The sequence below is a fragment of the Limtongia smithiae genome (assembly GCF_038497785.1).
Source record: "Limtongia smithiae strain NRRL Y-17922 unplaced genomic scaffold V1518scaffold_20, whole genome shotgun sequence".
In the NCBI taxonomy this organism is placed as follows: domain Eukaryota; kingdom Fungi; phylum Ascomycota; class Lipomycetes; order Lipomycetales; family Lipomycetaceae; genus Limtongia; species Limtongia smithiae.
Window position 1 is genome coordinate 49,901 of NW_027117641.1, and position 12,003 is coordinate 61,903.

The following is a 12,003-nucleotide window of genomic DNA, read 5'->3' on the forward strand; positions in this document are numbered from 1 at the left end:
AGCTCTCACGTGTCTACGTTCATGACCGATCATCCTGCTTCCTTTGTAAAATAGATTCTCTAGCCATTCTGGATATATAGGTCGCTTTTGCCGTCTATGGATTGGGGCCCGGGCACGTTCGTGCTCGTATTCCTCTTCCGTAATTCTTCTTGGAACGGCAGGATAGGAAGAGCAGAGATATGGCGTACATGCTGGCATGGTGCGATGTTGCAGCATCTTAGGATATGATCGGTCGTAGTATCGCAGAATGCGAAACTGCAGGCTTATCAGTAGTCCTACTATGATCCGCTCATGTTGGATAGTAATGCAGTGTCATAAGAGCAGCGAGACGCGAGACGTTTGCCCGGTCAGGCCTGAATGGTGACGCATGCGCACGTTGATTGTCTAGCTATCAAGAAGCAACTGCGGTTTGGACAAGGGGATGTGAATCCTGGACATGTATGCTCAGCATTGCGATGTCTTAACCCGTGAATGACAATCGTCGTCAAGGGACTGCGAACCTTCGCTAGCCACCGCCGAACAAAGAGCAGAACGCGCTGCAACGCGTAATTGCGTCGATGATTTTATGTGCTGCCATGAGACGATCACGATTAACAGGCACGATGGGCGCTGTCGCTGCGCGTTCTCCGGCAAAGGCGGAAGGTGAAACGGTCTGCGCGGTTGCATGCTGCAGCCCCTAACCCCATACTCCTTGTTGACGCGCATTGCACACAAAGTTCAAACGTGTCTGTCTTCAGGCCGTCCAGGCTAAACAGAGACTGCCGGTGCGATCAGTTGCACATTTCATTGAACCCTGTTGAAGTGCATCTGGCTGCCTAGCGGAGAAGATGCGCGCGAGGTGTAGCCGGACAAAATTATTCCGGAGAGTACGGCAACGAATTTGAACCGGGATTGAGTCTCGTTGTGCTCTCGTGACGGAGGCGAGATGGACCCGACCTGTTGATTCATTTGTATGAGGCGCTTCAAGAAAATCCTTAAATTAATACCCGCGCTAGCACTGCAACTTCTCTTTGCTTCTTGCGTCCCTACAGCATTTTTCCATGCGAGCCCGTCGACTCACTTGACAGCAGTTCGAACTCCGTCGACAGGCGAGCTGCCCGTACAGCGGTAGAGCCTGCCTGCTGAGTACCGCAGAGGTTTGCTCTGGGGCCGAGTTCAGATATCTGCCGGCGAGCTCGGCTTCCCTCCCTAACCGCCCTCGTAATCACGACCTCCCTGAACACACGGACCCGAAGTCCTTGCGCCGCCCGATGCGATTGTGCGGCGTTGGTTGCGGACTGAATGCGGTAGTCGGAACTCAAAGATTGGCTGCCGAGATTGTCTCGATCCGGGACAGCGCTGGCTCGCCGCTGAATCCGGTTCGACCGGCTAGCTGAGCCGCATCTGGTTTCAATGACGATGGCTTTAGCACAATGAAATGATCCTGAACTCTAATTTGTGCCCTACGTCGTCGTTTCAAAACAAGCGGCAGACGCTTTACGCTGAGCGAATTAACAGTCTCCGTAAGTGCATTTGTCTGCCCGCGGGTCAGACGCCGCCCTCGTTCATCGTGAAATCTGCCCGTGGAAAAGAGCTCAACCAACAGACAGCACCGCGCCGCCGCAGGCTCCCCTCCCACCGAAACTTCCTGCTCTATCATGTTTACCCTTCTTTGCTTCCTCGCCAAACCTTAGGCTCCACGCGGCCGATGCTACGAGTCCCTCAAAGGCGTGCATTTGCTATCGCATGGCATCGGCCAAACCCGCGGCCCCTGCCATTGTAGTTCGCAAAGCCAAGGACCATGACAAGAAAACAAGCGCCTGCCGGTGCTTGGCGACTTCTTGTCTTCTTCTGGCCCTTCGATCACGCTCACGCAGCTGTCCTGGCGAATAGGGCTGGCTGCGAAAATTTTCCAGGGTTGCGAAGAGCGTGAGGGGTGAGCGCGCGGCGTAATATCCGAAGAAAACCTTCACGCGAGCGTTTTCCGGTTATGGCCACACGCCTGGGTCCCTGCTGGCTCGGACCGGTCGCTTCCCTAAGCAGCCATACTTGCTCCCTGAACAACGACCGTCGCTGCATGCTGTTAGGTTCCGTGCTTCGCCGGTGCATGCATTTTTAGTTAACTAATCTGCGAGTCCAGTGAACAGCTGGTGGGAATTTGGGTAACTAATCAATTATGGCCCGCTGTGGTGGGCCCCGGCCGAGGCGGCGGCGGCGGCGGCATTCCGAGAAAAGGCACTGCCCGTGCTGCCGTTCTAGCCATCTTGCCGGTGCGGAAACGCTGATGAAACAGCGCGCAACCTCATTTGCCGCAGTCATCATAAGAAGCTATCGCGATGTGTGGCAAATATCTGTTCCGCGGGCCGCGTTTGTGGGAGTTGGGAGGTCTGATGCTGGGACGCCGACGAAGCCGAGAGTTGCGGCGTCGCGCCGACATCGGACGGCGGCCATCGTCCGCAGCGCATATCTGTGCCGTCATCGAGGACACGCCGCTCCGTCTACAACGCCGACCACTCACACTGCCCTCCGAGCGAGCTGCGAGCACTCCCTTAGCAAAATCCCGGTCCCTCCGTTTATCACTTCTTCTTCTCTCAACGCTTAGAACGCTCGAGTAAATCATAAAGACTGGAAATGAAAGTGTAGACTGTCCTGGACCCGGCTGGTTCACGTCGTCTGGAGACACGCCACCGAACAGGAGCCAACCTTCACCGTCCCAGGCCGGCCTGTTGCCGCTGCAGCCGGTTTCCCACGTCCAGGTATGCCCGCGCTTCTTCGCTACAATTTGCCTTTCGTTATATCCGCGAAAGATGCACCCGTCCTCCTGCGAGCCAATGTCGGGGCCCTCGGTATCCGCTATATGCGATATACGCCGGACATCGGGCCAGCAGCGCTGATCAGTGTACGCTAACGAGCACGCGAAATCCCAGCAAAGTCGTTGGCGTAATCTTGTAAGGTGAAACCACCGCCGGAATAACTATTGTGCTTCCGCATAAAGTTTTCAGGGGAAGCAAGTGCGACCAGGTCTTTGCTGCTTGCTTGCGCGCGCTTTCGCTGGAACTGACTCCTGCAAGCTACGCTCCGGCACGAGAGGAGCCGGCCGAGGCCATGCGACCTCGTGCCACGCGAAATAAAGCCCAAAGCCCAGACGTGTCTTGCTGTCGTTCACGCTTATCTCGCACAGCTGATAGCGTGTAAGGACGGCCTAGAAGTAGCGGTTCGACAGCTGTTCACATCGACTTTCAGATCATCCGGAAGATCACCTCTGGACACCCACCCCATTATACCTTACTTCCACCGGCGAGTGGATGACTATGGCTCAAGACCGCTGTTTGAAACTTCTGTCGGCTGTCCTTGGAATCACTTACTCTCCACATGGATGTCTGACGTGGATCAAGCAGGGATCATGTTGTGAACGGCAAACATTCTAAACGTGTACGTGCGATATTAAACAAATTAGCCAGAAAACAGGTGGACAACAAGAAACAACTACCTAATGGGACACATAAACCAGAAACACCGGAGTAGCACTAGCACTGCAACACAGATATGATAACGCACACGCACAACAAATTCCCATGGCTGAAAGCATCATAATCACTCCCAGTCCTCCTCGTCGCTATTCTCGGCCTTCGCCGCTTTGGCTACCTTCGCTGCTCCGGCGATGTCGGTCGTCGACGCAGTCGCCGACACAACGTCGTAGCTGCTCTCGCTCGATGGTCGGGAGCTTGTCGTCTTTGATCCCGCCGGGTCGTCGTTAGCGACGGCGGCCGTCGCCTTCAGGGTCTCGGTAGAATCTGACGCAGATTTGGGACCTGCCTCAGCGGTTTTCGCAGTTCCTGAAGCGGCACCCTGGTCCTCCTCATCATCCTCGTCCCAGTCAAATTGGTCATCAGCGTTGCCAGCCTCGGCTAGCAGTTGCTTCCGTCGAGACTCCTCAAGGTTGATCTGCTCGCGCAGAAAGTAGTACCGCTTCCAGAACTCAGAATAAGTAATCTTCTCAGGAACCAGTGACTCCATGAGCTTGCGCAGCTCGGGATAACGGTCGAGATCGGCTGCGATTGTGGCAGTTTGCGAGTCGATCTCGAACTTTTTTGCAAACTCGTCGTATTCAGCGTCGCCCTGATCTGCTGCTAAGAATGGCTCCGGAGACGTGTGCAAAGCATGCACTTGTGCATCCAGCCTCGTAGTGTAAATCTGTCGCTTGATATCATCCGGCAGATCGAATAGCACATCTTTCGTAAGCGACTCCGGGGGAGCTCCGTTCTCACCGTAGTCTTCTGGGGAACCCGGCTCAATAGTCACCGTGCTCTTCAGGAATTCGCCGACATCTTTGCCAACTTGGTTGAAGTATTTTGCAAACTCAACCTGTTCGAGTTCCTCGATGCGGCCCTGTGCCTTCTGCTTGAGAATGTTGAACATCTTGCTTGTGCTTTCTGGCGCAGTTCTGACTGACTCTCGCACCAGCTGAGGTGCAGATGACACGTCGATGCTGCGGCGAGTTGAAACGACGAGCTGAGATGCCTGATTTGCGACCTGTGATGCTTGAGCTGCGACCTGACTCGCGATTTCAGACAACCGCATCTGCTCACTTAGAGAAGTAGCAAGTTCAGAAGCTGCCGTGATGTCCTGTTTTGTCACATCTAGCGCAGCTTCGCCCTACCAACGTGTTAGTAATTTGCATACAATGTAATTTTGTTGGCTCTCATATGAGGTCTACACGTACCTGCTTCTTCACATTTTCCCACAGCCCGCTAATTCTCGCGCCCCACGCCGTGCCATTCAGTGTCTGCAGCGCCTCGCTAACTTCTGCAGACAGTGACTGTATAGTAGGCCCTGTCCCGGTGTCGACTGGCGGTGCAGCTGTCGCTTCCTCTGGCAGTGTGGTCTGCTGGATAGCGTCGTAAGCCGTGTCCATTTGTGCGTTCCGATCCGATATACGGCACAAGTTGTAGTACTACTATGCGCCGGCTGGCAAAAAGCCTTCACTGAGGAGTAGTATGCTAGGTCGTACTGGTGTTCTTCCAGAATGTCGAGCGCTACTTGCACCGGACACACTGGCGGTTAATGGAAGGTCGCACCGTGCGTGCGCGAATGTTGCGACCGCGGTAAGGGTAGAGATGTTTTGGCTGTATATTTGACGTCACGTCGCTCTCATCCGCGCTACAGCGGCGCTGATGATCTACCACGGCTCCAGGCCTGAGTCGCATCAGTTAGCAATCAGACTGAAGTATTCTAATCCTCTCGAATCAGTGTGCGACTGACTAGAGAGCAGATTACTTGACTAGTGGAGGTCAGGTCAGGATGCGCACTCGCTTGAAGTGGGCGTTATCGGTTCGCGCGCTCTGATCACGGCAAGTTGGTTGAAACGCGGCTCTAAATGCTAGACTTGCGCATACACCAGATTTCACTCTTCGTGGTTCTCTCTGAGTCTCTCGGATCGAGCAGATGTGTTTCTCTTGGGCAGATGGTCAATTTGGTTACATTTCGAGTGTGCCGCTGCGCTTAGCACGTGCGCAGAGCGACACCAGACTGGTCAGTGATCATCTAAAAGTCTAATAGAAAGCCTGTACGCAGAAGTAGAGTATTTGAAATATATCGAAAGATCAGTGATCGGTGATTATACCAGTTTATAATCGACCTATTTTGTAGTTATAACGTACTAGTTGGCCGAAGTGACCGATCGGCGTAGCGCTCGTATTCCACATGGGATCGTCATGAAGTTCACGCCTGTCCGTCTGTCCCAACAGCGCACTGGCTCGAGATTCACGGCTGTACAGGGGGATCCGTCTACTTCTTTGGGAGACTCGACATCGACTTGGCAGCGTCTGAAGAATAGAAATCGTCAATTTTCAGATATTCGAAGTGTAGCTCAACTGCCGCAACGCGTACTGCATCCACAGATCATCGACCGCCGTCACTGCAACAATGTCTTCAACCTCAGTTCCCGAGTCCATCAATCTCGGCAAGCGGACTCCAGGCGATGATCTGAACATCACATTTAGCCTTAACCGCACACTTTCCTCGGATGTTGATGATGTATTTACTCCCATCCGCTCATTCTGGTGTTGGATCCGTGCTGACTTATATATCGCAACAGGTCCTGAAGACCCAGGGTGTCCTCTGGGTTATCCGCACTGCTGTCGCGTATGCATCTATCGAACTTCATGTCCACCTTTACACGCTCGAGGACACTGGCGTTGAGAAGTTTGAGTCCACACAAGTAGTTGGCACGGTTGCCAAGTCCGAGGAGCCGCGTACAATGGACGGCCAGGAGCGCGAGTTCAGCTCGCCTGTGTATGGCCCTGTAGCCGGCCACTCTGGTCGCGTGACAACAGAACAAGCTGGAGCATACGCGCCGTTTCTGGCTCGAGGCTGGGCCTCCGACACAGCGAAGCTCGATGCTGAGAACGGCGGTGGTCTGATCTATGCTACATCGCATGGGGACACGACGAAGCCTAACGGCTACGACTGGACTTCGCAACAGGTTTTCGGTTTCGCAGATATTGAGGTCGACGAGGGCGTGTTTGAGCGTAAGTATGTCTGCAGACTGGTGTTCACGTCGCCGTCGCTGAAGGCGCCGCTTGAGAAGCGGATCGTGTTTGACTTTGTATCTCTGGACGGCTGATTCACGATATCAATGCTCCTGTCTTTTATATATCATAACTTTTATATTAATATGGCTTATCTGTGACGACAAATCGCAGTGGGAGGGTTGGCGCTATGCCGAAAGAGAAGTCAGCCAGAAGGGAATGCTCACGTAATACCTAGAGCCCGTCGTTGCACTTCCGCTTGAGATTCGAACTTGTGCGATTGTTGCTGTTCCAGATGGCGCAGATTTTAAGATAGATAGCAATGAATTGTACATGGACTACGTAAGATCTCCAGATTGATATGATCTGCAGCGTAACTGGACTCTTGGCCAGTTTGCTTGACAATGAGCATTTTAGGCAAAGCTCAGGGTTCAGAAGTCCCAACAACTTCAGCACTACCCGTGCAGCTTCCAAGCAGACCTCCAACGACGGACGAATCACTTTGCATTGTCATAATGTCCGATCCCGTCCTCGCGAGAAGAGTGTTTGTCAGAAGCGCCCTTCGTCAAGCTGCCAACATATTTACTCGCTTGCTCTCGTCCGCTGCTGAAGACGGCGTCTCGGACAATCGATTGTCGTCTCTCCTACATACCATCTCGGAGAACGAGAAGCAAGTGTTTGTGTCCCTAAATTATTTGCTGCCAACGAAATTTTTGAAGGCACTTGCAGTATTTGACACAGGCAAGATTCAACTCGTTCAATTTAGTCTGGCGTCAGCCAGCAAGTGCAAGAAGTCGCGAGAAGTCTATCGGATCAGAGTCACCGCGGACGGCGTGCTACCAGTTCAATACGAATATGTTCGACCTCAGATATGGTCGTGTTCTTGCGCCATATTTGCACAAAGCGCGTTTACAATCAACGACATTGCGCCACCGATGCCGATCGGTGTCAAGAATGGCGAAGACTGGCTTCTCATGGTCGGTGAGTGTCCGCATGTAATTGCGTGCTATCTCGCACGGCTATGTGGACGAGACGTAGGAGTTGTGGAGGATGTGGCTCTCGAGTCTTTGGAGCAGTATTTTAACTACGTAGGAATAAATTCGTTTTGAATATGATCGCAACGGTATGTTGTTGACCAGTCAAGCTTAGCGCCCGGATGACTCAGCCAAGGTTGTGAAGCCACCCAAATTAGTTCCAACAAAGCTTCGATCAAGCCATAAAAAGTTCATTTAGAGCTCTTCGCTCTATAATTCTCTACAAAAGATTGGTAAACTAGACATAGGACGCCTTGACGCGAGCGAGCGTTCTTCACGTGTGCCATCCGCAGCCGCGGGCGATGGACATGCGCCCAGCTGTTCAGGGATATATATATACCAACCCCTCATCTTGGCGCACTGACAACCAAACCTCCGAGCGAATCTACCTTCGGCACCGGACGCAGCGTTCGGCTCCGAGGGCACTTCGCTTGCGCCTGAGCAACCACATATTTACTCCCATGTTAACCACCGCGCTTCGCACCTTCGGAGATTTTGAACCACCGATGAGCAATATAATAATGCATTCTTTCCAGTGCCGTGGCTTCGGCCGAGCACAGCTGCATCTTGCGATCACAAAACATGTCGACGGCTTTGTCTGTTCGCGCGAGCTCCGACAACCTAGAGAAGAATCCCATAGAGACACGTTCGGACGACACTGAGAAGGCAGAGTCTGCATGCAAAGATGACGGGGAAACGCCTCGGGCAGGAGAGCCACCGAGTGTCGATTATCCTGGGTTCAGGAGAACTTTGATGGTCATGATGTCGGCCTATCTCTCGACCTTTTTAGTAGCTTTGGTGAGTAGCTTATTCATCTGGGTAATACTGACTGCGGCGGGGTTGTCTAACGGTGTTGCAGGATCGCACAATCATTAGTACGGCAATTCCCAGTGTCACAAATGAATTCAATTCGCTAGGCGACATTGCGTGGTATGGCAGCTCATATCTGTTGACCTTCGCGGCATTTCAATTGCTGTTCGGAAAGATATATCAATTTTATTCGATCAAATATGTGTTCTTATTTGCCACTGTCGTGTTTGAAGTCGGCTCCGCCATATGCGGCTCCGCGCCGTCGTCGAACGCGTTCATTGCAGGTCGCGCTATTGCCGGATTCGGCGCGTCAGGCATGTTTGGCGGATCTATAATGCTGATGGTTAGTACTGTTCCGTTGGCAAAACGTCCAGTATGGTCAGCCGGATTTGGTGCGCTGTTTGGGATTTCGTCCGTGGTGGGACCGCTCGTTGGTGGCGCGTTCACATCGAATGTGACCTGGCGATGGTGCTTTTACTTGAATCTGCCGATCGGAGGCGCCGTCTTACTGGCGATTATGGTCATCTTCAAGCCGGCGCAAGCGAATCCCGAGAATATTCACTGGAAGGAGCAACTTCGTCGCCTGGATCTATCGGGTAACGTGTGCCTGATTTCGGGAGTCGTGTGCTTGTTACTGGCACTTCAGTGGGGCGGCACGACGTACGCCTGGAGAAATGCGCGGATAATCGTGTTATTGATTTTGTTTGGAGTTCTCGCTATCGCGTTTATCGTAATTCAAATCTGGAAGGGCGACTTGGCAACTGTTCCACCACGGATATTCAAGATACGATCGATTCACGCCGGCGCGTTCTATTCTGCTTGCGTGGGAAGCTCAATGATGATCATGGTGTATTACCTGCCGGTGTGGTTTCAAGCCATTAAAGATGCGTCGGCAGTGAAGTCTGGTATCATGAATATTCCAATGCTGCTGTCGTTGGTGATTGCTAGTATCATGAGCGGGATAGCGGTGCGAAAGTCAGGATATTATACACCCTCTATGTTTGCCTGCTCTATAGTGATGTCGATCGGACTGGGTCTCGTGACGACGTTTAAGGTGGACACGCCGCATCAACGATGGATTGGATATCAAGTCGTGACTGGTAAGTCGTCACGTGTATGTGTGAATATATGTTATAATGTACTAACTGTTCCGGCTACAGGGTTTGGACTCGGCATGGGCATGCAGCAAGCCGGACTTGCAGCGAATGCTGTTCTGGCGAAGAGAGACATCTCTATCGGCGTGTCTCTTATGTTTTTCTCGCAGACATTAGGGGGGGCGATTTTTCTTGCGATTGCGCAGAGCGTGTTCACGAACGATATGGCTTCGAGCTTGTCCAGTGTTGCAGGTGTTAGTGCGTCGACGGTGGTCAACACTGGTGCGACAGATTTGCGCGATGTGGTTGATCCTAGCTTGCTTGACGCGGTGCTGAAGGCATACAATCACGCGCTCACTCGAGCGTTCATTGTTGCGCTCTCTCTTGCCGCTGCGTCAATATTCGGGGCGCTGAGGATGGAGTGGATCAATATCAAGAAAGTTGACGAGAAAGCTAAAGACGTTGCCGGTTCGGGCAGTGACTCTTCCCCAGGGAAGGAGTCGGCATGAAAGCTGGAGGGCGCAGCTGATGACTTCGTACCTAAGTTGGAAGAAACGTGCGTCGCTTGTGTATAGTAGGTCTGTCTTGAAGTCTGTGTATGTACCGGGTTTTGTCTGCTATTTGTTTTACTTGAAAACCTCTCTACTTTACATAAATCATATAATTTCTAATTAATCTGTTATGCATACCAGCGATGAACTCTTAAGGAGCTGGGAGGTGCCTGTCGACATAAACTGTCGGCCGTATGAGATCATGAGAGTTCCAGTTGGCAGGATGGGCATCGACGTATGAGCTGGCATGTGTAAACACCAAATCCCCGCTATGTGCTGTACAGTCGACACAACCTTGCGATGGATAGGGCGCACTGAAGTCAGTAGGTAAGGCGGGGTTGTGTCTGTGGCGCAAATTGGGTGAACACTCTCGACGAGGCAGTGCAAAATGGCCCGGCGCCAAAACCAAAAACCGAAAACCGGCGTCATGGGACTATGCCAAGGTTTTAATAATATTAATAAGGTGCAGCTGAAATCACCAAGTAAATTGAGCTCCAAGCAGGAGCTGAAGTTGAGAAAAATTGGGGATCCGTCGGCACGTTCGCCAGCCCGCATATTGGCGCTTCACCGGCCCTGAATTACAAATCGTAGATTGTGGTGCAGAGTTGCACCACTCACGCCTTGCAGAAATGATAACGCTCCTATGCCCAGAACAAAGCCCTGGTTGCTGCTCGTTCGGCACTAGGCTTGCCGGAGCTCGTACATCTTCGCGCCTTACGATGCAGCCTATAGATAGCGGATTGGGGCCTAGCTCTGTCTGCACTTGACAAGCTGGCAGCTGCTATTCATCAGCTGCCATGTGGCGCAGCACGCTTGGCCAGATCGCTACACGCGCGCTAGTGCATGCAATCACGTGTACAGTGCTCGACGCTTTGTGCCGGTAGAGTCATCGCCAGCGTCACGCAGCAACAGGGGCTCTTGAGCCTAGGAACAACACATCCTGTCAGCTGCACACGGTCCAATCGATTGAGCTTCCGCAATAGAGTGGTAGTGGCTCGGGCAATTTGCATTGCTCAGTTCATTTCGATGGAAACGAGGGGGAGCGCGCGGTGTAATGATACGTAAACGAGAGAACGAAAATAGCCTTTTGACGTGCGCGTCAGTTTGACAGGCCCCAACGCAATTAGCGGCTGGACAAGTCAAATGAAGCGAGCGGACGAGCAAGCTACAACCAACCGGTGATGTTCAAAACAGCACACCAGAGTCGACATATTCTGAGGATCAATCCAGAGCGAGATGCTATCATTATTCCCCGTTCGGAGAGTGCCGTACGCTGCAAGATACGCGTGTTAGCTGGCGGAGCGCGATAGGCATTTGAACATTTGAGACCTTGCGGCAGTGTCAAAGGTTCAAAGAAAACTGGCGACAACCGTTTGGATGTCGTAACGGAACCGGAGGGCAGACACGAAGCACGAAAATCATTGACAGACTCAAATATGGAAGACTTAGCCGACAATCTTTACTGGCTGCAAATTACATATCAGAGTTCTAGGGCATGAGGCATCAGGGGCCAGGGAAACGAAAGCATCGCGAGTGTCAACACATGCGTGCGAGTTAGAGTTTGGTGTACTCAAGGCAGGTCTTCCCGACACAGACATCAAGGCCCTGCGCATCTTCGAATTTATCGTGTTGTGCCAGACGGTCACCAAGTGGATGAGCACTTGTGCCAAGGAATCTTGCTAAGATGAGGATATGGCCGGCTGGAAAGCCAGCCCAGATCTCAAGAATATTTCCGCAAAGCAGGCCCCCGGCTGGCGATATCCGCGTGAAGCGCACAGAACAAGCCGCCGCAAGTTTCCCGGAAGCGAGAAAAGCCGCATCGCGAAACGCAATTTCTCCAAATGTCTGGTGCTGGAAGCATAAAGTGACAGAGAAAAGCAGGAGTCCAGGAGTCAGGCGATTGATAACCACTCCATAACTAGTCTATAGTCTCGCAGAGTGTGCTACACAATTGCGTGTGGGCCACACGCTCGGCATAAAATTGCTTGTCTGTGCTGCAGTCTGC

General features: G+C 52.4%; 4 protein-coding genes across 4 annotated transcripts; 3 read left to right on the forward strand and 1 right to left on the reverse strand.

Annotated features, from left to right (window-relative positions):
- Positions 1-3,400: 3,400 nt before the first annotated feature.
- Positions 3,401-5,233, reverse strand: V1518DRAFT_423862 (uncharacterized protein). Its single transcript, XM_066905794.1, has 2 exons — positions 4,703-5,233; positions 3,401-4,635 (listed from the first exon to the last, which is right to left on the reverse strand). Exons 1-2 carry the CDS (start codon positions 4,892-4,894, stop codon positions 3,574-3,576), a joined length of 1,254 nt encoding a protein of 417 aa, XP_066756875.1. The 5' UTR covers positions 4,895-5,233; the 3' UTR covers positions 3,401-3,573.
- Positions 5,234-5,715: 482 nt separating this feature from the next.
- Positions 5,716-6,855, forward strand: V1518DRAFT_435884 (uncharacterized protein). The gene is made up of 2 exons (XM_066906272.1): positions 5,716-6,015; positions 6,077-6,855. Exons 1-2 carry the CDS (start codon positions 5,905-5,907, stop codon positions 6,602-6,604), a joined length of 639 nt encoding a protein of 212 aa, XP_066756876.1. The 5' UTR covers positions 5,716-5,904; the 3' UTR covers positions 6,605-6,855.
- A 108-nt stretch (positions 6,856-6,963) lies between these two features.
- Positions 6,964-7,624, forward strand: V1518DRAFT_423865 (uncharacterized protein). The gene has a single exon (XM_066905795.1). The coding sequence runs from the start codon at positions 7,025-7,027 to the stop codon at positions 7,616-7,618; it is 594 nt and encodes a 197-aa protein (XP_066756877.1). The 5' UTR covers positions 6,964-7,024; the 3' UTR covers positions 7,619-7,624.
- Positions 7,625-7,918: 294 nt separating this feature from the next.
- Positions 7,919-10,143, forward strand: V1518DRAFT_423866 (putative MFS multidrug transporter). Its single transcript, XM_066905796.1, has 3 exons — positions 7,919-8,341; positions 8,403-9,453; positions 9,514-10,143. Exons 1-3 carry the CDS (start codon positions 8,126-8,128, stop codon positions 9,954-9,956), a joined length of 1,710 nt encoding a protein of 569 aa, XP_066756878.1. The 5' UTR covers positions 7,919-8,125; the 3' UTR covers positions 9,957-10,143.
- The last annotated feature ends 1,860 nt before the right edge of the window (positions 10,144-12,003 follow it).

Bases quoted from the DNA above. Each gene is read 5' to 3' on its own strand.
- V1518DRAFT_423866 (XM_066905796.1), top strand. From the start codon at position 8,126: ATGTCGACGGCTTTGTCTGTTCGCGCGAGCTCCGACAACCTAGAGAAG. The intron at 8,342-8,402 runs GTGAGTAGCTTA...ACGGTGTTGCAG, and splicing joins CGACCTTTTTAGTAGCTTTG to GATCGCACAATCATTAGTAC. The intron at 9,454-9,513 runs GTAAGTCGTCAC...TTCCGGCTACAG, and splicing joins TGGATATCAAGTCGTGACTG to GGTTTGGACTCGGCATGGGC.
- V1518DRAFT_423865 (XM_066905795.1), top strand. From the start codon at position 7,025: ATGTCCGATCCCGTCCTCGCGAGAAGAGTGTTTGTCAGAAGCGCCCTT.
- V1518DRAFT_435884 (XM_066906272.1), top strand. From the start codon at position 5,905: ATGTCTTCAACCTCAGTTCCCGAGTCCATCAATCTCGGCAAGCGGACT. The intron at 6,016-6,076 runs GTATTTACTCCC...ATATCGCAACAG, and splicing joins TTTCCTCGGATGTTGATGAT to GTCCTGAAGACCCAGGGTGT.
- V1518DRAFT_423862 (XM_066905794.1), bottom strand. From the start codon at position 4,894: ATGGACACGGCTTACGACGCTATCCAGCAGACCACACTGCCAGAGGAA. The intron at 4,636-4,702 runs GTACGTGTAGAC...ACACGTTGGTAG, and splicing joins GGGAAAATGTGAAGAAGCAG to GGCGAAGCTGCGCTAGATGT.